Source organism: Pan paniscus, chromosome 1, assembly GCF_029289425.2.
Source record: "Pan paniscus chromosome 1, NHGRI_mPanPan1-v2.0_pri, whole genome shotgun sequence".
Taxonomy (NCBI): Eukaryota; Metazoa; Chordata; class Mammalia; order Primates; family Hominidae; genus Pan; species Pan paniscus.
The window spans coordinates 71,362,916-71,390,015 of record NC_073249.2 but is presented as its reverse complement, the minus strand read 5'-3'; the positions used below and the strand labels follow the sequence as shown (position 1 = coordinate 71,390,015).

General features: G+C 37.2%; 1 protein-coding gene across 8 annotated transcripts in view; it reads left to right on the top strand.

Annotated features, from left to right (window-relative positions):
• The window catches only part of RASAL2 (RAS protein activator like 2), a 376,611-nt gene that overhangs the window by 243,404 nt on the left and 106,107 nt on the right, over positions 1-27,100 (top strand). Inside the window, exon 1 of one of the 8 annotated variants that reach the window (XM_034941351.3) lies at positions 23,612-24,168. The exons of the other annotated variants lie outside the window; for them this stretch is intronic. Within the exon in view, the coding sequence (XP_034797242.3) occupies positions 24,063-24,168 (106 nt within the window). The 5' untranslated portion in view covers positions 23,612-24,062. Of the gene's footprint in view, positions 1-23,611; positions 24,169-27,100 lie in introns of those variants that run through there. 8 annotated transcript variants of the gene reach the window in all.

The window sequence follows — 27,100 nt, the reverse complement described above, 5'->3', positions numbered from 1 at the left end:
GCTATCTTGCCCAAACTGGTCTTAAACTCTTGGCCTCAAGCAACCCTCCCATCTTGGCCTCCCAAAGGGCTGGGATTACAGGCATGAGCTACCACACCCAGCCTGTACACTTTTCTACATGTATGTTATACTTCAGTAAAAAGTTCAAGGAAAATATTCCTATTATAAGCTCTCCAGTTTGCAAACAAACAAAACAAAAACAAAAAACTCTAGGCAACTTCTAAGTTGATGGAAGTGATGTTCTGTAAAAGTCCTTTTTGTTTATGCAGAATGTGAGCAGGACACCAGGTTTCTTTCTTTTCTTTTTGGTTTTTTTTTTTTTTTTTTTTTTTTGAGATGGAGTCTCGCTCTCGCCCAGGCTGGAGTGCAGTGGCGCGATCTCGGCTCACTGCAAGCTCCGCCTCCCGGGTTCATGCCATTCTCCTGCCTCAGCCTCCCAAGTAGCTGGGACTACAGGTGCCTGCCACCATGCCTGGCTAATTTTTTGTATTTTTAGTGGAGACGGGCTTTCAACGTGTTAGCCAGGATGATCTTGATCTCCTGACCTCGTGATCCACCTGCCTCGGCCTCCCAAAGTGCTGGGATTACAGGCCTGAGCCACCGCGCCCGGCCCAACACCAGGTTTATTTTCATGTTGAAAGTTCTCCAGTCTGGCCGGGCGCCGTGGCTCACGCCTGTAATCCCAGCATTTTGGGAGGCTGAGGTGGGCAGATCACCAGGTCAGGAGATCGAGACCGTCCTGGCCAACATGGTGAAACCCTGTCTCTACTTAAAAAAAAAAAAAAAAAAAAAAAAAAAAAGCCAGGCATGGTGGCGCGCGCCTGTAGTCCCAGCTACTCAGGAGGCTGAGGCAGGGGAATCACTTGAACGCGGAGGCAGAGGTTGCAGTGAGCTGAGATTGTGCCACTGCACTCCAGCCTGGCGACAGAGTGAGACTTGGTCTCCAAATAAAATAAAGTTCACCAGTCTATGTGTGCCATCAAGGACTTTACATTTGGGGTCATTGAATAGGTTAGATGAGGAAAGCATTTGGGAAACTAGGCTTGTGGATGTATCCTCAAAACAAAATTTCATCATATAAATAATAGAATTTCTAGGCTTTCTAAAGCTCTGAGCTTACTGTATAAAAACACTAATCTAGTCATACCTTAATTGAAAATATTTTATAATAGTAATATATATAAAAAGATATATATGTACTCGTACTTAACACATTAACTTTTACATATAGTTACTAAAGAGTTGATGGTACAAATTTAATAAGAATTTTCCATACTTTGGCTTTAATATAATTTTGCTTTAAAAATATGTATTTGGACTTTTAAAGGATGTGTAATTCCTTGTTATATTGGAAGAAAAATAACAGCTTTTTCATCATTGTGAAATGTGAAAATATCCAATGCAACAAATGGAAGACGCCTAATAAATGTTAATATCCTTCTTTGTCTTTACAAAACTACAAATATGACATACTCTTGAACATGCCCGTCTTATCTTCTCGGATTAAACTCTGCCACCTGTGCTGTTCTTCCTGTTCTGAACCATTAAAACACATGTGTTTAGTTTTATTTCTGGATTCTTCTAGAGCAGTCTTCTTCACTAGTTCTTTCATATCACTTGTTTTACTCAAACTTGATGTTTTAATGTTAGCATATTATTTATTTGTTGCTGTGTAAAAAGTTACCACAAACTTGGCAAGTGAAAACAGCATTCATTTACCCTGTCCCCCAGCCTTCTCTCTCTCTCTTTCTCTGTTGAGACAGGGTCTCACTTTGTCACCCAGGCTGGAGTGTGCAGTGGCATGATCATGGCTCACTGCAGCCTCAACCTCCTGGGTTCAAGCGATCCTCTCGCCTCAGCCCCCCGAGTAGCTGGAACTACAACTGCGTGTCACCACACCTGGCTAATTTTTTGTTTTGTTTTGTTTTGTTTTTGTAGAGACAGGGTTTCGCCATGATGCTCATCTTGGTCTCAAACTCCTGAGTTCAGGCAGTCCGCCTGCCTTGACCTCCCAAAGTGCTGGGATTACAGGTGTGAGCCACCACTCCCAGCCTATTTCAGTTTCTATACATCAGAAGTCTAGGGAGAGTGCAGCTGGTTCTCTGCTCAGGGCCAAAACAAACATATCAGCCAGACCACACTCTTATCTGGAGCTCAGAGTCCTCTTTCAAACTTGTTCAGGTTGTCAGCAGGATTCAGTTTCTTGCAGTGGTAGGACTGAGATCCCTGTTTTTTGGCTTGCTGTTGGCAAGGAGTCACTCCTAGCTTCTAGAGGCCACTGTTATGTCCCATTTCCATGGCCCCCTCACTACTTGGCGCTTACTTTTTCAAAGCCAGTGAGAGAATCTTACTCTCGTTGGATGTATTAGTTCATTCTTGCATTGCTACAAAGAAATACCTGAGACTGGGTAATTTATAAAGAAAAGAGGTTTAATTGGCTCATAGTTCTGCAGGCTGTACAGGAAGCATGGCAGCATCTGCTTCTGGGGAAGTCTCAGAGAGCTTTTATTCATGACAGAAGGCAAAACGAGATCAGGCTTCTTACATGCAGGCAGGAGCAGGACTTGGGTGGGGGAGATGCTACACACTTTTAAACAACCAGATCTCATGAGAACTCACTATCCTGATGACAGGACCAAGGTTGCATGGTGTTAACCCATGAGAAACTGCCCCCATGATCCAGTCACCTCCCACCAGGCTCCATTTCCCGCATTAGGGATTATAATTTGACATGAGATTTGGGCAGGGATACAGATCCAAACCATATCATTCCACCCTTGGCCCCTTCCAAATCTCATGTTCTTCTCACATTTCAAAATACAGTCATGCCTTCCCAACAGTCCTTGAAGTCTTGACTCATTCCAGTATTAACTCAAAAGTCCAAAACCCAAAGTATCATCTTAGAGAAGGCTAGTCCCTTTTGCCTATGAGCCTGTAAAGTCAAACACAAGTTAGTTACTTCCAAGATACAATGAAAGTATAGGCATTGGGCTGTAATCCCAGCACTTTGGGAGGCCAAGGTGGGCGGATCACGAGGTCAGGAGATCAAGACCATCCTGGCTAACACAGTGAAACCCCGTCTCTACTAAAAATACAAAAAATTAGCCAGGTGTGGTGGCGCGGCTGTAGTCCCAGCTACTTGGGAGGCTGAGGCAGAAGAATGGCGTGAACCCGGGAGGCAGAGCTTGCAGAGAGCCAAGATCGCGCCACTGCACTCCAGCCTGGGCGACAGAGCGAGACTCTATCTCAAGAAAAAAAAAAAAAAAAAAAAGTATAGGCATTGGGTAAATACTCCCATTCCAAAAGGGAGAAATTGGCCAAAAGAAAGGGGCTACAGGCCCCATGCAAGTCTGAAACCCAGCAGAGCAGCCATTAGCCCTTTTCCCATTTAGAAAACAAAAAGTGCAGCGGCCAGTGCTCATTTAATTTTACATAAACATACTCTTTGAGGCTGAAGCAAATCTGACTGATTTTTAGTGTGAAAACAAAATATAAAAACTGTTCTTGCAGTTATTTCTAAATAGAACTAACATCAGAATCATCTGAATCATCAGAATTGTCTATTTCAGAAAAATTGAATTCATCAAAGGAATCTTTGGCCAACAACTGTTCCAGAATGATGTTAACATCACACATAGGAATGCTATGTTTTCTAGGATTTGACATTTTTAGCAATTGAGAATTACTATATTTTGTAAGTGGAAATACCACTACTAAAAACAGAATGCTATAAATAGAATGATGTCTTTTGTTTTCAAAGTTGATATACTAGAGCAGTGTGAAAATAATAATAAAAATGAGATGTTTTGTGGCAAAGTTATCTTGGGGTAAATGCTGAAACTGCAAGCTTCGCCAGCAAGTATTCTTGGGGCAAACAGGAGAAGAATTAAATCTTAAGGCTCCAAAATAATCTCCTTTGACTCCATTTCCTACATCCAGGACACACTGATGTGAGAGGTGGGCTCCCAAGGCCTTGGGCAGTCCATTCCTGTGGGCCTTTCAGAGGTCAGCCCATGTGCTGTTCTCTTGGGCTGTTGTTGAGTGCTGGCAGTTTTTCCAGGTGCAGGGTGCAAGCTCTTGGTGGCTCTACCATTCTAGAGTCTGTAGGATGGTGGCCCTCTTCTTACAGCTCCACTAGGTAGTGCCCCAGTGGGGATTCTTTGTGGTGGCTCCAACCCCACATTTGTCCTCTGCATTGCCCTAGTAGAGGTTCTCCATGAGGGCTCTGGCCCTGCATTAGGCTTCTGCCTGGACATCCAGGCTTTTCCATACATTCTCTGAAATCTAGGCAGAGGCTCCCAAGCCTCAGCTCTTGCACTCTGTGTACCCACAGGCTTAACGCCATGTGTTTAAGGCTTTCAGCTTGTACTGTCTGAAGCAGCAGCCTAAGCTGTACCTGGGTCCCTTTGAGCCATGGCTGGAGTTAGACAGCTGGGACACAGAGAGCAGTGTCCTGAGGCTGCATGGGGCAGCAGACCCTGGGCCTGGCCCACAGAACCATTTTGTTTTCTTGGGCTTACAGGCCTGTGATGGGAGGGGCTGCTGCCAAGGTCTGAGAAATGCCTGCAAGGCCTTTTCCCTAGTGTCTTGGCTATCAGTACTTGGCACCTTTTTACTTATGCAAATTTCTGCAACCTGCTTGAATTCCTCCCCTGAAAATGGGCTCTTCTCTTCTACCACATGGCCAGGCTGCAAATTTTTCAAGCTTTTACTGTCCATTTCCCCTTTAAATATAAGTTCCAGTTTTACGTCATGTCTTTGCTCATGCATATGAGCATAGGTTGTTAGAAGCAGCCAGGCTACATCTTGATTACTTTGATGCTTAGAGATTTCTTCTGCCAGATATACTAAATCATCACGCTCAAGTTCAAAATTCCGTAGATCCCTAGGACAGGGGCAGAAGGCCACCAGGTTCTTTGCTAATGCATAACAAAAGTGACCTTTGCTCCAGTACCCAATAAGTTCCTCATCTCCGTCCGAGACCTCTTCAGCCTGGACTTCACTGTTTATATCACTATCAGTATTTTGGTCACAACCATTTAACCAGTCTCTAGGGAGTTCCAAATTTTCCCTCATCTTCCTGTCTTCTTCTGAACCCTCCACACTCTTCCAGCTTCTACCAGTTACTGAATTCCAAAGCTTCTTACATATTTTAAGGTATCTTTATAGCAGTGCCCAACTCTTCAGTACTAATTTTTTGGCTATGATGTAATCCAGTATAACACAACTGTAATCATGATAGTGACTATACGTCACCTTGGCCATGTAATGTAACCTAATCAGTGGAGTGGCTATCCCATCATATTACAGATTCCAGGCCCCTGAGGGTAGAGAATTATACAAGGGTGTGGTGGCTCATGCCTGTAGTCCCAGCTGCTCAGGAGGCTGAGGTGGGTGGATCACTGGAGCCCAGGAGGTCAAGGCTACAGTGTGAGCCAAGATTGTGCCACTGCACTCCAGCTTGGGTGACAAAAATGAAACCCTGTCCAAAAAAAAAAAAAGAAGGAAGATACATTTTCAAATTACAAATTTTTTTCAGTAAAAGAGACTACACACATCAGCTACTTTTATACCACCTAGCAATGACACATCATGAAAGGACAATTACAGGGAGTATTACTCATTATTATAGTTCCAGAAATCCTAAACAAAATATTAGCCAATGGAATAATACATTATGACTAAAGTTGGGTTTATAACACAAAATGCAAAGTAGATTTAATATTAGAACGTTAGAATAGTTTACCATTAATGAACTAAAGGAGAAAAATCTTAAAATCATCTCGATTGAGCAAAAATGACATTTAATAAAATTTAACAACTATTCATAAGAACTCTTAGCAAAACAACAATAGAAAAGAATTTCTTTACTCTGATTAGTGATATCTACAAAAACCCATCGACAAATATATGTAATGGTGAAAAGCTTTCCCTTTTAGATGAGGACCAAGGCTGGGATGTCCATTATTATCCTTGCTATTCCACATTGTATTAGAGGTCTCAATCAATACAGTAATCAATACAGTAAGGTCTCAATCAATACAAGAAAATATGTAAGGATTAGAAAATTAAAACTTCACAAGTGATGTGATCATTTAGAAAATCCAGTAAAAACTTTACAGGCATTGAGTTTAGCAAGTTGCTAGATAACAAGATCCATAAACAAAACCTAATTGCATTTCTATAGATCAACAATAAACTGAAAGCAAATTTTTTGAGATACTGTTTACAATAACAAAATGTAATAACCTAGGAGTAAATCTTTTAAAAGATGTGTAAAACATCTAAAAAGTAAACTATAAAGCTTTATTAGGAGAAATTTAAGAATAATCTAAAGTAGATATATACTACGTTTCTGGAGTTGGAAAACTGGTTTGTATGGTGTTAACTTTTACCCTAAATTCCTTTATAGATTCAATGTAATTCCAGTTTTAAAAATCTTGTGAAGCCTGGGCAACATGATAAGCCCCATCTCTACAAAAAATTTGAAAATTAGCTGGGCGTGGTGGCACATGCCTGTGGTCCCAGCTACTTGGGAGACTGAAGCAGGGAGGATCACTTGAGCCAGGAATTCTAGATTGCAGCGAGCTGTGATCACACCCCTGCACTCCAGCCTGGGTGACAGAGCAAGACCCTGTCTGTCTGTCTTTCTCTCTTTCTTTCTAGCTATCTATATATTTGTATATATGAGGATAGCCAAAAACTCTTTTAGAAACCTAATTTAGGAGGACTTGCTCTGTCGGCTATTAAGGCTCTTTATAAAACTATATTAATTGAGACAAAGTGGTATTAGTGTTAGAAATAGACCAATGGAACAGAATAAAGAGTCCAGAAACAGACCTGTGCATATATGTACATTTTACTTATGATAAAATTGACACTGCAGAGTGGTGGGGAAATTAAGATCTTTTCAATAAATGATCCTGGCTCATCTGGAGATCCATATGGAAAAATAAAGTGGAAGTGGATTATTTCTTAACAATTTACATAAAAATGAATTCCATCTAAATTGTAGACCTACGTGTAAAACACCAAATAGTAATAATACCACTTTTAGAATATATTATAGCATCTTCATGACCTGAGGATAAAGAAGTAATTATTAAATCAAATAGAAAAAGCACCAATTATAAAGAAGAAAAAGGTGATAATGTTTATTAATATTAATAACTTCTGTTTGTCAAAAGACACTACTGAAAGTGCAAAAAGTCAAGCTATATAAACCAACAAAGAAATTATACCAGAACATTTCAAGCATCCCGACAAATTGAGAAAGACAAAGCCCAATAGAAAAATGGGCAGAGACTTAATAGGCACTTCACAAAAGAATATAACCAAATGGCTGTATACATTTAAAGAGGTGCTCAGCCTTATCAAGGAATCCCAAGTTAAAACCACAACAAGGGGGCCAGGCGCGGTGGCTCACGCCTGTAATCCCAGCACTTTGGGAGGCCGAGGCAGGTGGATTACGAGGTCAGGAGTTCAAGATCAGCCTGGCCAAGATGGCGAAACCCCATCTCTACTGAAAATACAAAAAATTAGCCGGGATGGTGGTGGGCACCTGTAATCCCAGCTACCTGGGAGGCTGAGGCAGAGAATCGCTTGAACCCGGGAGGCAGAGGCTGCAGTGAGCCGAGATCGCGCCACTGCACTCCTCCAGCCTGGGTAACAGAGCAAGACTCTGTCTCAAAAAAAAAAAAACAAAAAACCCACAAGATACCCCCACATAATCTCCAGATTGGCTAAGATTTAAAATCAGATGATACTAAAGTTGTCAAGCATATAGAGCAATGGGAACTCCTACATTGCTAGTGGGAGTAAAAACTTGTACAGTTTCATTGGAGAACACTTTCGCATTATCTAATAAAATTGAAAGTAATGCTAACCCAACATAAATACATGCTTATGTACATGAGGATGCATGTACAAGAATAAACAAGCATCCATAATGGCCCCAAAATGGATACAACCTGGAAAAAAATCAGTAAAATGAGTTTTAAAAAAGTGACATCATCATGTAGTAAAATGAACAAACTACAGTGACACACAGCAACATTAATAAATCTTTAAAATATAATATTTAGTAAGTCAAACTAAAAATATATCTTCTTATACTATTTATATAAAATTCAAGAAAGGAAAAAGAAAACATGTGTTGAGATATGCACATTTCAGTGCTAAAACTAAATAAAAGCAAGGAATGTTTACCCCGGAAATAGGTATAGTGGTTATCTATAGGGTGAAAGGAATTGGGATCAGGATGGAGTATTTGGGGAATCATTTGTTGCAGACAATGTTCTAATTCTTGCTATGGCAGTATTATAATTCATTAAACTCTACATTTATGTTTTATGCTATTCTCTGTGGGGTATCATATTTCACAATAAAATAAAGGCATATATTGAAGACATTTTTATTTCATCTTATCTATACTTGTTATCCTTAAAGGCTGCATCTTATTCCATTGTAGATTTGTCTGTTCCCCTCCTTTTGAATACTTGGAGTGTTTTTGTTTTTTGCAGTTGCCAACTTTGAATTAAGCATCTTTGTACATATATCTATGTTCATTTGCTTGTGCTGGTATTTCTGTAGGATTGGTTTCCAGAAATAGAATCAAAAGATAATTTGCATTTCATATTTTGATAGATGCTGTTAAATAGCCTTGCAAATTTGTTCAGCCTGTCTTTTGCTATTTGAAGCTTTTAATTTTTTATTGTTCAATCTGTCTCTCTTTTCCATTGTAATTTCTGGCTTTTGTGTCATGCTTAGAAAGCCTTTTTCAACTTCAGTTTATGTCTTTATCTGGAATTTATTTTTGGTTATGTGAAATGAGCTTTTTTTTCAGCCGTATAGCTAGTTGTTTCAGTGCTTTTTTTTTTTTGAATGGTCAGTTCTTTGCACAGTGATGTAAAAGCTACCCTTTATCATCAGCTAAATGTCTATATGTCTTTTTCTATTCTACTGATCTATTTCTATATCAGTGTCACAGTATTTTAATGATTATAGGTTTTAATGTTTTTCTCTTACTGATATAGGGAATTCTAATTAGTTTTTGCTTTCAAAAGGTATTTGGCCTTTTATTCATGTACTCACTTTTCCAAATGAATGGTAGTATCAAGTCCCTCTGTACTCCCAGCCAAAAACAAAAAACAAAAAACATGTGTTGACATTTCAGTTGGAATTACAATGAATGTATAGATTATTTGGGAGATAATTTACTTTCATACACATTTTTAAATTTTAGTCATTTTTAACTTTATATAAAGAGCATGTTTTATATATTCTTTTGAACTTTTTCCATGTAAATATTATATTACTCATATCTCTCCATATTTTTGCTATAGTTTATTTGACTACTGTATAATTTTTACATTTTTTGAATATAACAACAAATTTAGATTAAGAGTTGCGGTTGGGGTTGGTATTCAGGTTCAGTCTCTTATTGAAGTATATTTTTTAAACAAAAAACAAGGCCAGGTGTGGTGCCTCACACCTGTAATCCCAGCACTTTGGGAGGCTAAGGAAGGCGGATCACTGGAGGTCAGGAGTTCAAGACCAGCCTGGCCAATGTGGCAAAACCCAGTCTCTACTAAAAATAAGAAAATTAGCCAGGTGTGGTAGCATGTGCCTGTAATTCCAGCTACTCAGGAGACCAAGGCACAAGAATTGCTTGAACCTGGGAGGCGGAGGTTGCAGTAAGCCAAGAAGGCGCCACTGTTCTCCAGCCTCCGTGACAGAGTGAGACTCTGTCTCCTAAAAAAAAAAAAAAAAAAAAAGGAAAGGAAACAAACAAGAAGTATTGACTATAAAAGACTGGTGGGGTTGGCCATTATATTAAAATTATAAACTTCTGTCCATCTGTAGACTTTAAGTAAAGAAGGTAAAAAGACCAGTTAGAAACTGAGAAATGATATTCACAAGACCCACAATTTTTCACAGGATTACTATCAAGGACATACAAAGAACTGCTATCTATTAATAGGCTGAGCATGACCAACTCAATAGAAAAGTGGGCAAGAGATATAAAGAAGACTTTCACAAAAGCATAACATATATAGCCATAGACTTATGAAAAATGTTTGGTATTACTGGTAGTCAGGATATGCAAAATCAACCATCTTATCTTCATTCCATGAGAAACACTAAAAATTCTGACAATACCAAGTATTAATATTGAGCAGAATGTAGATGACTCAGGATTTCATATATCCTGCTGGTGGGAAAAAGTTTGGCATTGCTGAAGTTGAACATTTATATACCCTAAGCCCAGAGATTCTACTCCTATGTATATACCAAAGTGGAATTCCTACAAAGGATAAAAGAAGACATTTGCAAGGATGTTCACAGCAGCACTGACACCAATAGCAAAACTCTTAACAAAGGAAATACAATATACTTCAATAAGAGACTGAACCTGAATACCAACCCCAACCGTAACTCTTAATCTAAATTTGTTGTTATATTCAAACAATGTAAAAATTATACAGTAGTCAAATAAACTACAGCAAAAATATGGAGAGATATGAGTAATATAATATTTACATGGAAAAAGTTCAAAAGAATATATAAAACATGCTCTTTATGTAAAGTTAAAAATGACTAAAATTTAAAAATGTGTATGAAAGTAAATTATCTGCCAAATAATCTATACATTCATTGTAATTCCAACTGAAATGTCAACACATGTTTTTTGTTTTTGGCTGGGAGTACAGAGGGACTTGATACTACCATTCATTTGGAAAAGTAAATACATTAATAAAAGGCCAAATACAGGATTTTGTCAGTTGCCTTTTCAGCATGTACTGATATAATCATTTTGTTTTTACCTTTTAATCTCTTAATACAGTGTCATAATGATGTTGTATTAAAATATTTATTCATTTCTCCCAAGTCACAAAAGTAAAGCCATGAAACTTAAATATAGCAGGTCATTGAAAATACAAATTTGTTCTTTGCAGTATACTTAAAGCCTTAGAATTTTTTGTGTTTTGTCATCCAGCATACTGACCTTGTGCTCATCTTTTTACTCTGCTTATCTACTTTCATTTTACAAAACATCATTTTGGAATTTCCCAAGATACTTAAATTTTTATTATTTATTAACTATGTGCAGAAAAACTTGGGGTCTCTCTTCATGCCAGCTAATTACACTACTGCTGAAAAATGAAGATGCCATTAGGGAAAGCAAGGCAGCAACTTACTACCATTTATTCTATGCTATAGTCAGATGATGATGGTGAACTCTGATTTTGTTATAAATGACTGTAGATCTTTGATAAACCTTTGATGTTACTGTTGTTGAATTAATTTCTCCTGTCTTACAGCGGCCTCTGTTGACCCCAAACCTTAAGATCTTTTTAGCATATGAGACCTTAATAAATGATAGAAGAAAAAAAAAGATTTGTGTTTGCAATTTTGTGATTTTTTTAACATATGGACTCACAGATTATATAAGCTTCAGGTCCCACAACACATGAGTCTGCCTCTGGGTGTAAGGGGTGAAGAGTGGGGGTTTTATTTACCCCAGTTCTTGCCCACAATTGTGCTATCACTGCTAGAAAGCTGATCTCTATGATGGGGAGCCAATCATTGTTTACTTTACTTTCAGTAATTAAAGTTAATTTAATCTACTTGGTTAAAATTTTATCTCATATCCTATTTAACTCCACCCCCAACCCCACCATGGAGTAGGAGATAGCCAGCCAGTTCTTTCACTCCTCCACCCTTGCTCTACCCTCTTCAACTTCTAACCCTTCTGGCATTGGAGTAGGGAGACAGGATTGGAGAAAAGGCGTTCTGGTCTGATGCCACAGTTTTTACTTAGCCAGACATGAAATTACAAGCCCCTGTTGGTTATTGTTGCTTCTCTAGCTAACATTGGCCGTGAATTTGAATGCCTTCTGCGTGTGTTCCAGTGCTGGTTCTCTTATAGGTAGAAGGGTGCAAACTCTTCAGAGGGGCCCATAGGAAGCTTCCCTACTGAATAGTTCTTTGGTGTTGGAGATCCAGCATCCACGATATAGACCTGGTTCTCTTTTTTGGTGTCTACTTAGCTCATAGTAATCAACTATATCTTTCCTTTGCATTCTTTTTCTTCCAGTCAGCAAGGTTACAGGCTGCTCCACTGCAGTACCTTGTTCAGGGTTTTATTTTACCAGGGCTGCTATAACAAAGAACCACTGACTGGGTGGCTTAGACAACAGAAATGTATTGTTTCACGGTACTGGAGGTTAGAAGGTGTCAACGGGGTTGTTTCCTTCTGAGGGCTGTGAGAACGAATCTGTTGCATGCCTTTTCACCTCGCTTCCAGTGGGTTGCTGGCAATGTTTGGTGTTCCTTGGTTTGTAGGTATGGGTGGTAAGAAAATAATAGAGTTTTATCCCTTTGGTTTTTATCTGAAATAAGGAAAAGTGTACTTCACTAATATTTGCTTTATAGATTTGGAGCCCATGTATGTCATTTATGAATAAATATACTAGAGATATGAAGTTAAATTTTGTATTGATATAATATTTAAGAAGTATAGACCATGAGCTTCTTGAGAACAAATCTTTTTCTAATTTGTCTCTATATTCCGCAAATGTGATGTATTTTATTGTAATGTTAATGAATTTCTGAGGTAGATAATAATGTAGTTCTGTAAAATAGTTCTGCCATTTAAACTCATTTAAGATCAAATAGGGCATGCTTTACATATCTGTTGATGCAACTGTTTTGTCCAACTACAGCCCAATTTACAACAGATTCAAATACTAACCAGAAGGAAATTAATGAGTTGATTGTGGTATTTTTTTTTCAATCAGAAGTGTTTTCTGGATACATCTAGATACAGTGTTATAACAATCCAGGTGATAAATGTATTGAACATTTTTTATAATTGTGGTTTTTAATGTAAAAAAAGAAAGGTATGAAAACCCTTGACTTTTTTTTGATTTGCCAAAACATTTCTGTAATAATGTATACATTCTCCATAGCTGTTAGTACCCGTTAGCTTTTTTTAATTGAACAGTTGGCCCTTCATATCTCTGGGTTCTGCATATGTGGATTCAACCAACCATGGATCAAAAATATTCTTTAAAAAATTGCATCTGTACTGAACATGTACAGACTTTTGTTCTCATCACTATTCCTTAAACTAGTGCTACCCAGCCTTTTTGGCACCAGGGTCTGATTTCATGGAAGATTTTTCCATGGACAGGAGGGAGTCGGGGGTGGGGGTTGGTTTTGGCATGATTCAAGCACATTACACTTATTGTGCATTTTATTTCTATTATTACATTGTAATATATAATGAAATAATTATACAACTCACCATAATGTAGAATCAGTGGGAGCCTGAGCTCGTTTTCCTGCAACTAGATGGTCTCATCTGGGGGTGATGGGAGACAGTGACAGATCATCAGGCATTAGATTCTCATAAGGAATACGCAACCTAGATCCCTCGCATGTACGGTTTACAATAGGGTATATGCTTCTGTGAGAATCTGATGCCACCACTGATCTAACAGGAGGTGGTGCTCTGGCGGTAATGCTTGTTCACCTGCCACTCACCTCCTGCTGTGCGGCCTACTTCCTACCAGGCCATAAACCAGTACTGCTCCGTGGCCTGGGGGTTGGGGACCCCTGCCCTAAGTAATATAGTGTAATAACTATTTACATAGGATTTACATTGTATTAGGTATTACAAGTAATCTAGAGATGATTTAAAGTATATGGAAGGTTACGCATAGGTTATATACAAATATTGTGCCCTCTTTTATCAGGGATTTAAGCATCCATGGATTTTGGTGTCTGTAGGAGGTCCTGGAACCAATCCCCCATGGATACAGAGAGATTACTGTGTATGACTTAAGGTCTATAACATGATGTTTTGATATACATAGTGAAATGATTACTACAGTCCAGCAAATTAACATATCTGTTATCTCATATACTTCTCTCCCTCCCTCCTTCCTTCTCTCCCTCCCTCCCTCCCTCTCTTCCCTTCTCTTTCCCTTCGTAGTAAGAGTATCTAAAATCTACTCCCTTGGAAATTTCCAGTATAAAATGTTATTAACCATAGTCCTCATGTTGTACACTAGATCTCTAGATTTAGCCTACATAGCTGCAAACTTTATACCCTTTGACCTAATTCTTCCCATTTTCTCTGCCCCAGGTAACCAGTATTCTGCTCTTTGTTGCTATCTGTGTATTCGTTGTTGCATTTTTTGGCTTTTCATTATGTTTTTTTTAAATTCCACATATAAGTGAGATCATGCAGTGTTTTTCTCTGTGTGTCTGGCGTATTTCACTTAGCATAATGTCCTCTAGGTTCATTAATGTTTTGCAAATGGCAGGATCTCTCTCTTTTTCAAGGATGAATAATATTTCATTACATACACACACACCCACATCATAGTTTCTTTATTCGTCAACAGGCACTTCAGTTGCTTCCATAACTTGTATTGTGAATAATGTTGCAATGAATATGGGAATGCAGATTTTTTTAATAAGATTGTGATTTCATTTCCTTTGAGTAGATACTCAGAAGAGGCGGGATTGCAGGGTCATATTACTAGTTCTATTTTTAATTCCTTAAGAAACCTCCATACTGTTTTCCACACGGGCTGCACAAATCTGCATTTCCACCAACAGTGTACAAGGGTTCCCTTTTCCTCCCACTCTTACTAACGCTTGTTATCTCTTGTCTTTTTGATAATAGCCATCCTAAAAGGTGTGAGGTGATATTTTATTGTGGTTTTGATTTTCATTTCCCTGATGATTAGCGATGTTGAGCATCTTTTCATATACCTGTTGGCCATTTTTATGTCTTTTGAGAAATGTTTATTCAGGTTCTTTGCCCATTTTTTAATTAGGTTATTCAATTTTTTGGCATTGCATCGTTATATATTTTTTATATTAACCCCTTATCAGATATATGCTTTGCAGATATTTTCTCCTAATGCGTAGGCCTCCTTTTCATTTTGTTGATTGTTTCCTTTGCTGTGCAAAAAAAGGCTATTAACTTTTATTCGGTACCACACGTCCAAAGTTACATTTAAATTAACATAGTTTTCATTGTAAAATTAGCAATGGTAAATTTGTCGAAGCATTAAACAGCCTCATTAAATGTTCATAGGAGCAAATAACCATGTCAAATACCCTGTTCAGATATGGAAAAATTTTGCTCATTTAACAAATATTAAGCACTTACTATGTGCCCAGCATTGACTAATGTTCAGTGAAATCCTTTTCTTAAGAGATTCTTTCGAAAAACAATCAGACTATAAATATTATTTATTGGTGGAAAAGAGTAAAACATCTATATGCTGTAAAAAGGCCGGGTGCGGTGGCTTACACCTGTAATCCCAGCACTTTGGGAGGCCGAGGCGGGCGGATCACGAGGTCAGGAGATTGAGACCATCCTGGCTAACATGGTGAAACCCCATCTCTACTAAAAATACAAAAAATTAGCGGGGCCAGGTGGTGGGCGCCTGTAGTCCCAGCTACTCGGGAGGCTGAGGCAGGAGAATGGTGTGAACCTGGGAGGTGGAGCTTGCAGTGAGCCGAGATCGCGCCACTGCACTCCAGCCTGGGTGACAGAGCGAGACTCCATCTCAAAAAAAAAAAAGAAGAAACTATGGGGTCTGGCCTTTTTATTTGGCCACTAACTCTCTGGATTCCTACACAATTTACTTAACTCTGTTGTAGTGTCTCAGATCACTGATCAAGGAAAAGAGTTTTAGTTCTCATTAAATAACTGTTCACCTTCACCCTTCATACCTCACCCAAAATATCTAAAAATGTTATGGAAGAAATTCCAATATGGAATGTAGTTCTGAGTGTCGGCTCTGGAATAAGAATATCTAAGTCTTCACCCAACCTCCAATACTGGCTGTATGACTTCATCACTTCTCTAAACCTTTGTTTTCTCTGAACCTTAGTTTACTTAACTATAAAATGGGAAAAATGTTACTACAACCTTGTAGGGTTGATATGAGGAGTAAATGAGAGGTTAATAGCACCTCACGTACTACCTAGTACATTGTAAATGCAGAATACATTTGATCTATTATTATTGTTGCTACAAGTATTCAAATTATTGCTAGGCCTAGTGACAAATTGCAGGAGATGTTACCCTAATGATTTTCAGTTTACTTACAGAGCAGTGCTAATCATAGATATATTGGGTTTATATATCCATCTATGCATCTACTCAATAAATATTAGGTAGCTACTATTTGCTTGATATTTTATTAGGTGCTAAAAGTGATAGGCTCCAAGAATTGTATATACTATGAGTAAAATGTAAAATATAACTTTATATTAAAGAAAAAATATTTGAAGAATAGTTATGCATTAGCTACTTTCTGGGTCTTTTTGAGAAGGAGTTATCTGTTCATTAACAACAGCTGTCACTTTATTTACTTTTTTTTCTTAGAAGAATAGCTTTAGTATTTAAAGAATCTGATTATCTTTAATTCTAGATAATCATTAACGTCTTTAAACAGAACCTGCCTTTAGCTTTGAATGGAATATTTCTGTTGAGCACATGTTTTATAATACTGTTGACTACCTTGCTTTTTTTTTATTACTTTACATCTTGATAGCCTTTTTCAGTGAAATCAAAGCAACTTCTATGTATATATTAAATATTCATATGATGGAAATACTTCTTCTGATGCTAACATCCTTGTTACACTGTGGCTTTGCATGTCTAAGTATTGCTTCCTAAATCTAGATAAATGAAAATTCATCTTAGTTTCATTAGTTTCATCAGCTCTAATCATATAATACCTTATATGATCATATAATACCTTATATGATCATATAATACCTTATATGATCATATAATACCTTATATGATCATATAATACCTTATATGATCATATAATACCTTATATGATCATATAATACCTTATGTGATCATATAATACCTTATGTGATCATATAATACCTTATGTGATCATATAATACCTTATGTGATCATATAATACCTTATGTGATCATATAATACCTTATGTGATCATATAATACCTTATGTGATCATATAATACCTTATGTGATCATATAATACCTTATGTGATCATATAATACCTTATGTGATCATATAATACCTTATGTGATCATATAATACCTTATGTGATCATATAATACCTTATGTGATCATATAATACCTTATGTGATCATATAATACCTTATATGATCATATAATACTATCATATAATACTATATCTCCTCACTAAAATACAAGGAAAGTTATAGTTTGATATTTACTTTAAGCTTCTTTGAGGAAAAGTATTGTACATGTACAAAGGAGTATCAAGATAGAGATGCAATCATGGTATCTATCCTCTAGTTGCCTGTTATGTTATGTTATGTTATGTTATGTTATGTTATGTTATGTTATTTTGATGGAGTCTCACTGTCGCTCAGGCTGGAGTGCAGTGACATGATCTCAGCTCACTGCAACCTCTGCCTCCCGGCATCAAGTGATTCTCCTGCCTCAGCCTCCCAAGTAGCTGGGATTACAGGCACGCACCACTATGCCCAGCTAATTTTTTGTGTTTTTAGCAGAGATGGGTTTTCACCATGTTGGCCAGGCTGGTCTCGATCTCCTGACCTCAGGTGATCCACCCGCCTCAGCCTCCCACAGTGCTGGGATTATAGGCATGAGCCACCATGCCAACCTAGTTGCCTTTTAGAAAACTAGTTATTCTTGCTTCCAGTCCTTTATCACAATAGTGTATTGAATGTCCGTAAGTTCAATAGTAATCCTCCAAATATTTGAGACATATTTTAATATTATATAGATTATTACTTTGAATTATACTTGCAATCAGTACCCATGATTTCTCAGTCACCATTGCTTGAAGACACTTTGTTTTTCAAATAAATGCCTTTTTATGATATTGAAATATAATTTGTATAGTAGATTATTCATGGAGTAGCATGCCTAATTTTATCCTTAAAATGTCAACCAACATCAATGTTAAATTTCCTGATTTTAATTTTTGTTCTTGGTTTAGTAAGAGAATGTCCTTTGTTTTAGAAAATGCACACTGAAACAGTTGCTGGTAAAGGGCATAATGTCTCCAGCTTCCTCAAATGAGTCAGGAAAAATGCATATATATAATAAAAATATACATAGAGTGATTCAGCAAAGTTGGCAAAATGTAAACTGTTGATAAATCTGGAAAAAAGATATTCAGGAGTTGCTTATACTATTTATATAAAGTTACTAAAAAATCTACACCAACTTTAGTTATCAGTTTAGGAAAAGATCATGTATTACTTGCCTTTGTTCATTCTTGAATATCTAGCATTAATCTTTTCCTATGTGCAAGAATACTAAAGCAGGAGGAAAGAGACTGAGTTAGTGGTTTTGGTTTCTTCAAGAAGGATGGAAATCCCAGAGGAATTAGGGAGAAAATGTGGTGATTGTAAAATTAGAAGACAACGCTCATCCGCTGTCACATTTTAAAATTACTTGGTACCTCCCACCCTCCCCCCAAAAAAACACAGATTATAGAAAACATCTTATTTGGACATCCTTTTGAAGTATAAGGCTTCCACACAAAAACTTGTACGCAAATTGTTCATGGCAGCATTCTTCATAATATTAAAAAGTAGAAACAACCCAAATGTCCATTAGTGGAATATTTTTGGCCATAAAAAGGAATGAAGTACTCGCTAAAACATGGATGAACCTAAGTAAAAGAAACCAGGCATAAAAGACCACATATTATATGATTTCAATTGTATAAAATGTCCAGAATAGGCAAATGCATAGAGTCAAAACTTAGATGAGTATTTGTTAGGGGATTAGGGGCTGGGGAGTATACAGAGTGACTGCTAATGGACACAGAGTTTCTTTTACAGGCCATGAAAATGTTCTGTAATTAAATAGTAGTAATGGCTACAAAAATGTGAATGTATTAAAAATCACTTTAAAAGGATGAATTTTATAGTATGTGAATTATATTTCAATAAAGCTCTTATTTTAAAAAAGTAAAACCTTGCCCATCACTCTTGCCTCGGAGTCTTCCTGTCTCATTAAAGGTAAGTCAAAGACCCCTAACATTACATGATCTGGCTTCCTATTACTCCACAGTCTGATCTCCTTTTACTTTTTCCCTCTCATTCCAGTCTAGCTGCAGTGCCTCCTGGCTGTTCCTGCCTCTAGTCTTTTTATTGGTAGTTCCTTCTTCCTAAAACTTACCACCTTTAACAGTTTAGTCAAATGTCAACCCCTCAGCAAGGCTTTCCCTGACTACCCTCTCTGAAATTGTAAACCTCCCCCAAATTACCTATTTCCCCTTTTTGCTTTACTCTTCTCCTTGGTATTATTTACCATCTAACACAATACATATTTTACTTTTTTATCTTACTATTTCTCTTCCCCATAAAATATAAGCTCCCTGAGGACAGAGATTTTGTTGCTTTTGTTCACAACTGTATGCGAGGGTCTAAAATATGCTTGGCACATATTAGCACTGATATTGTTGAATGAATGAATCTGAAAGTATGAGTACAAGCAGCTATAATGAAAATCAGGAATACTAAGGAATTGAAGAAAGGGCTACATATTTTATGCCCTTTATTAAAATAAAAATTAAGTATCTCATGGGACCATGAAACTAAAGGAGTAGAAGGAAAGCAGTAATTTGTGTCTTGAAAGCAAAATAATAAGACAATTATTCAGTTATTAAAATGAAAATAAAACGTTATTTGACCCAGGCAGATAATAGTTACTTTACTTTTCAATGATAAGGACTTGCTAGATATCCGGACATACATTAAGTACTGAAAATATATTGCCTGAATGGACAGTGTTGACATAAATCAGTGATCATTTAAGTATGGCCCATGCCTTTTTTTTGTAAATAAATTTGTATTGGAACACAGCCATGCCCATTAGTCTACGTATTTTCTTTGGTTGTTTTTGTGCTATAACAGTGGAGTTAAAGTAGTTGCAACGGATTATATGACCCACAAAACTTAAAATATTTACTATCTGGCCCTCCACAGAAAAAGTGCATTTGCTGACCCCTGCCTAAATTGGTCTCTGTGGAATATGGAATAGTATAATAGAGAATCATGACCAAGCCTTCAGAAGTTTACATTTCATTTCCTGTACTGGCTGTGTTGTTTTGGACAAGTTAAGTTCTATGATTTTCGGTTTCTCATCTGAAAATGAATAGAATACTTATCTCACGTGGTTGTTGTTTAAGAATTTTAACTGAGCTAATGTGTATAAAGCACTTAGTGAAGTGCCTAGTAAACAGTAAATGTCAGCCCAGTAAGTAGCACATGCATATGTGTATATGCATATATACAGACATGCACATACACACAGGAAATGCATATGTCCTCAAATAGGAACTCTGTAAGTCACCAAGCATTCTCCAGACACTTTCTATATTTTTAAGTAAATAATGAATAAAGTCAAATAGTAAGTACTTACTACACATAAGACGACATGGTAAACTGCCAAAATGTATGGGATTTTGTTTTTTATGTAGAAAATTATAGTCAAGCATTCTTTCTTTCTTTTTTTTTTTTTTTCCTCCTTAGAAACAGGGTCTCACTCCATCACCTAGACTGCAGCACAGTGGCACAGTCATAGCTCACTGCAGCCTCAAACTCCTGGGCTCAAGCGATCCCCCTGCCTCAGCCTCCCAAGTAGCTGAGACTACAGGCACATGTCACCACATCCGGCTAATTTTTGCATTTTTCGTAGAAGTGGGGTCTCACTATGTTGCCCATGGTGTTATCAAACTCCTGGGTTCCTCAGCCTCCCAAAATGGTGGGATTATAGGCATGAACCACCATGCCTAACCTTCAAGCATTATTTCTGACAGCCCTATTTACAGTATTTTGATGCTCTTGACTCACATTTTAGCAAAATGTACAGCCCACTATAGAGTTTTACATTTTCAGGTAAGTTTCAATGTTTTATTTTTAAGGAAGGACTAATTCATGCTATGTTCGGATTATAAAAAGAGGAAAACAGTGTAATGCCTTATACATTATATTATGACAAAATTTCAATCTAGAACTTTTTCTTGGGTGCCTCATTTTCTTTTTTCTTTTTTTGATATGGGGTCTCGCTTGTGTCACCCAGGCTGGAGTGCAGTGGCATGATCTCGGCTCACTGCAACCTCTGCCTCCCGGGTTCAAGCAATTCTCCTGCCTCGGTCTCCCGAGTAGCTGGGATTACAGGCGTGCACCACCACGCCTGGCTAGTTTTTTTGTATTTTTATTAGAAACAAGGTTTCACCATGTTGGCCAGGCTCGTCTTGAACTCCTGACCTCAAGTGATCTGCCTGCCTCAGCCTCCGAAATGCTGGGATTACAGGCATGAGCCACAGCACCTGGTCTGGGTGCCTCATTTTCTAACTGTCAGTATACAGAAGGCAAATTCATAGGGCTGGATTATTTTGATGACCTTTCTAACTATACAGTGTTTTCTTTGTTAAAATAAATAAGAGATTTAATTTTTCCTTAACCAAGTTATTTTGGTTGTTAAATATGAAGACCAATGGTATGAATCCTTAAATCAGGAATATGTGTGATTCTTTAGTATTAAGATATATGCAATACATGAAATTATAATCTCACTTTCAATAATAATCTAGTAAACAGTTATAAATCTACTATATGCTAGGCATTAAAATTTTTTAAAAACTTAGTAGAACAGAAATTTTGTTTTCTAAAGGTATGAGATTGTTGAGAAAAACATTATGTAAACAAGTAATTTTAATAACATAATAGTAATAACAATGAAAGTACGGACGTGAGAGCCATTAGTTCCACTTTAAGATGTCAGGGAAGACCTGGAGAGGTGACATTTGAGCTGAGTCTCAAGGGAACAGTTCAATATTGTCAGATGCATATGGTAGAGTGATACCACACAAGAGGTACCAAAGTCATTCAGCAAAAATCTTTGAGCTTCTACTGTGTGTCAGATAATGTTTTAGGCAGTTGAACAAAACAAAACAGTTTTCTAGTTGTTCTATACAAATGAACAAAACAAATGACTTTTTTCTGCCACTTTCAGTGGAACATGTAAAGGCGTGGAAGTGAGGTAAATAATACAGAATGGCTGAGTCGAGAGGAGTCTGGGGGTCCCTGACAAGAAAAAAGCAGAAGCCGTGTCACACCAGGAAGTTTGAGTGTAATCCTGTAGGCTACTGATGTCCAATCCCAGAGCTCCAGGGATACTGGTGTGTCATGAAGTTATTACAAAGGAATTAGCAATCCATGCTTAGATATTAAGCATGCATAGCCTGTGGATTTTAATAAAATGTCTTTTACACCTATTTTTGTACTACTTCTCAATTTTTTGTAGTTATTTTGAGTAATAGAAACTCATGTAAACATATGAATTCATAATACCTTTTTCGACAGTTTTTATTTTCTCAATCGTGTGGTACTGTCACTGTAACTACTTTTAAGTAATCGTCAAAATGGTTAATTTTTAAATGAGGTCCTAAAATATTCAGCCTGGCATCTCCTGCCAGTGTTGAACCTGTTAAAACTTCTAGAGCTACCATGTAAAACTTCAGTTAATATTTGATGAGCTCCATCTAAGTGCCAAGCACTGCTCTAGCCACTGGGATTACAAAGATTAATATAAAACAAGGTCCATGTCCTCAGGGAACTTACAGTCATAATGAAATAGAGTCTAGATTAAAAATAAATAAGACTGAAGTAAGCATGGAGAAAAGGGTATAGATTCAGGATATGTTAAGGAGGTAGTAACTCTTAATCAATGAGAATCTCTCACTGAAAGCAGACTACTAGAATAGAAGCAAAGACCAGATTCTTAGGAAAAGAGCTAATGTTTTGCTAATACAGGGGAAAAAAAGCTCTATCTTTTATTAAGAATATTGTTTTATCCTAGTAACAAGCCTAATCAATCTCCAGAGAACAAGGATATTAATAATTTATGGTTCTGTGAACATACCTCTTCTGCTTGATTTTTCTCTGCCTGGTAATAAGGTATAAACCTGTGAAATAATCTTAAGTCAAACCATGAAAATATGTAATGTAAATGATGTAAAAAATTCATCTGGATCTGACACCTTCATGATGATGTTGCAGAACAGTCATTCTCTATGTTGATCTCTGTACCTTCAGCCCAACAAGCTTACTTCTCTTACTTCTTTCAGATTTCAGCCTTCTTTCACACACACACACACACACACACACAAACACACACACACACACACACACACACTTCCTTTCTTTCCTCGCAAAGAAAGACAGCTATTGACTAGAAGCCCAGAATTGCCCCCAAGTTCCGACCACCAGCTCGAATTCTTATGAAGTGGACTTGTAATATCCTTAATGTTGCTGTTGGCAGTCAGTTACAGATTCCATTATTGTCGATCAGTGCAGTCGCCATGCGAGGTGGGGGGAGGAATGGAGGAGGAGGAGAAGAAAGGAGGGATGAGAGCTTCCTATTCACAGATTTATCAACCTGCCTTTTCTTGCAGGAAATCTTCGTAAAGGGGGCTGTTGAAATAGCTAAAGCAGGAAGGGGAAGGGGGCTGCAGTTCTTGCGGAGGACTGAAAGGAAATTTGAAAACCTTTCTCCTCAAAACAAAACAAAATGCTGAATTTGTTCTTTTGTCTTTGTTTTTGTTTGATACGCTTTACTTAACTGATTAGCTATTGTGCTGTCTGGTTATCTAAGCTGCTTCCAGTGTAGGAACCTGTTTCTTTTTCTTTGAGTGTCTTTATTCTTTATTTTCGTATGATTTTTCCTGTCATTAAACACACTTCATTATTCAGTGTTATCCTGGCTTTTTCTTTCAGACTAAAGCATAACACCAAGAGACAGAAGGACAAATCTCCCTTCTCTTCTCTTATACCACCCTCTTTTAACCCTATTTCTTTCCCCCTCCCCCTGGTTGTATTAGATTGATGTCACAGAGACAGAATTCAGAGTGGAGGGAGGATCACATTTTCTCTTTCATCATTACTGCCTAGCCAGCAATTTAAGTGTTGGACCCCCAAGAATTTAGTCTCTGTATCCTTTTTTCTCACTTCATCATTCAGTAATTGTGCTCTGTATGGAAAAGTTTTCTGGCTGGAGAATGAGTCTCCTTTCCCCCGGTGATGTGGCGGAGTGGTTGGATAGTAGCACCGAAGAAGAGAAGAGCCTTCTGTCATTTCTGGGTACGGTAGGGCTTGCTTGTTCTTTTAACCCTTTATTGTCTGAACTTTTCTTACTTTTGGGAATAGGACCCCAAATTCTCTAAATCCACTTTTGTATTTTTAAAAGGAGAAGAGGAATTAAGGGAATATGTTTAAGTCATTTGCTTTTCAAATTTTGTTTGTCTATAGAAATAATGCCACCAACACTAGCTATGAGAAATAAGAGAGAGATTGCTTTGCCTTAACAAAGAGTGCTAGCTCCATTCAAGGCTTACCATGTCATCTGGCCAGCTGTTCATGGTATTTAGACAACTTCTGCCAACCAAAATAATACTATTGTTTTACTTTACTCTCAATACAGTGATGGTGAGGTGTGCTGTGTGAGAGTGGGAGTAGGCTTTGTGTGCATGAAAAGCCAATGTACAAATCGAGAAGTAGCTTTTATGCAAGGTGTGAAATATTTGTAATGCTTATATATGATTTCTACTGACTACATAAAATAGGACACATGGACCTCCCATTGCTTTAATTTTGCATTTTTGAATGCTTTCTAATAAATTTCTAAGTAAAGCAATTGTTTATCTTGTGGTTATTGATATAATAAACAAATTATTAGGAAAGTTAGGTTATAAATCCAGTCATATCTTAAATGTGATAGAAGAGCTTGATACTCATTTAAAAACCTATTTGTGAATACTTTCGCTAGATTAATTATAGCCTTCAAATTTATCTTTCTTATAAATTTGATTTATCTTCTATTTTCCTAGATATAAGGTTGCCTTTATTATAAATGGACAAAATTCAGTTGATCTTCTAATTTTCTAATTTATTCCTCATGAATATTATGTATGACCTATGGATCGTCTTCTGCCAGTCCAAAAGTTATCTCTACTATTATTTGAAAATCTTTCTTATAGTTAGCATAAGTTTATCTTTCAATTCTGTTGTCAATCTTAGCATTCTGTTTCTTTTCTTCTTTTTTTTTTTTTTTTTTTTTTTTTGCAGTTTAGATGTAAAGGGTCATCCTAATCAGGTCTTCCTAGGTACATATATTTAGATACTAACCCGACTCTTAATTTACCATGGCCTTATTTATCTTCGGCATTTGGATGACTTTAAGAAATATGTGTACCTCTTAAGCCTTCGTTTCTCTGAAGCCTATCTCATTCTACTTGCTTCCCATTCCCCTCCCCTGAAACATGCATACATACATATAGAGAAACATCAGTGAAGAAACAAATACAGATATCCCTAAGTAAAACCAACCACTTAGACTCTACTACATCATGGGAAAGGATGGCAGAGTTATCATTAAACATATTTTCTGTGCTCTGGCATACCTTTATGAATTCTAATTATCTAGCCTAAAGATTAATTTATTTATCTCCTTTTTTTGTGGGGAAGGCATTATCCCACTATACCTGAAATGAATTTGGTTAACAAAGATGAGTAAATAAAAAAAAAAGTGCTATAGTAGTGCCCCCACCCATCCCTGCTCCTGTCCTCTGATTTAGGGAGTTAGTAAATTCCTATTTATCCACAGATGGATAAATGGAGGTAATAAAGACAAAGAATGTTAGAACTTGCTTAGAAGAAAAAAACGCAAATTTCCATAAATTATGATGTTGACTTCTGGGTAGTCAATTCCTGATTATCCACCTAATGGAAGCTTCAGATTATAGATAAAAACAGGTAAGTTAGAGTCCTGATTCTGCTCAAGGGCTACAATAAGTTTAGTTGCTGAGTGAATAGACAGCAAGGTATCCCATGCTCTGCTGTGGCAGTGCTAAGCTGTGAAAGTCAGCAAATCTTATTTTTAGGATTGAAGCTCTCTCCTGACCATAGGCAGCAAACACCTCCATCTGTGGATAAACAGGAATTTTATTGAGCTCCTCCACAGGAATGAGGAACAAAACTATCTGAGATGTAGCTTGTGATAGTTCGAGGATTAAGTAAAACTCGTGTGTTGAGTCATTTGCTAATGTAATTACCATTAGTGACAACATGCTTTTCCCAATGAAGATGCCAAGAGAAAAACAAGAAAACTAAATCTACTTTATGGTGAATCTAGGATGAGTAGAACCAATAAACACTGTGTCTTTTGGTAGCTATCAAATTATGCTTTCTTTGCCTAAGGAATTTTAAGGCAGATTTCCCTCCAGAAGAGGGGATGCAAGAAAAGTACTTTGTGCTGGTTAGGATCTACTACTTAATTCTGTACAGTAACCACCTAACTGATGTTCAGGCCTTCCCAATAACGTAGCTCACTGCTAGTTTGATGAAACTTCATACAACTGTGCACTGTTATTAATCTGTTCAAAAACCTTCCATGGTTTCTTCATCACCTACCAGATAAATTTAAAACACCTTACTGTGAAACTTAATTTGGCCTTTCACACCTGACATTCTATTATTCATTTTAGAGGAGAAAATCCCCAAGCCTCCCTTCCAACCAAATTGATTTACTTCCTATCTTGGAACAAATATTGCCCTTTCCTACCTTGTTTCTTCTGTCAGCAGTGTTCAAACTCAGCTTTCTAAATTCAGCTTTTTAAAACTCTGCCCTTGTTTCAAAACTTTCTTATAAATAAATGCAATGTTCTAGACACTGCTAGATGCTGTGGCTGGATACAGAGAAGTATAAGAAAAAGCTGCTTGTGAGAGGCATAGAGTTTGGCTGGGGAGAAAACATGAACTATGCACAAGTTAAATGAGAAAAATTAAATGGTAATTCAGACGACAGTGGAGAAAATGAAAATAAGGCAGTTCCTAATTGTAAAATTATTTATCCAGGTAAAAATTGCTTTGGGAGTTTGAAGAAGAGACATTTAAAAACATTGAAAATTATCTTACAGAGATAGGGTTTAATCTGAATCCTAAAAGATTTTTATGGAAATGGTAGGGTTTTCTGTATGAAAGCAGTGTCCTGAGGAATATTAAATAATTTCACATC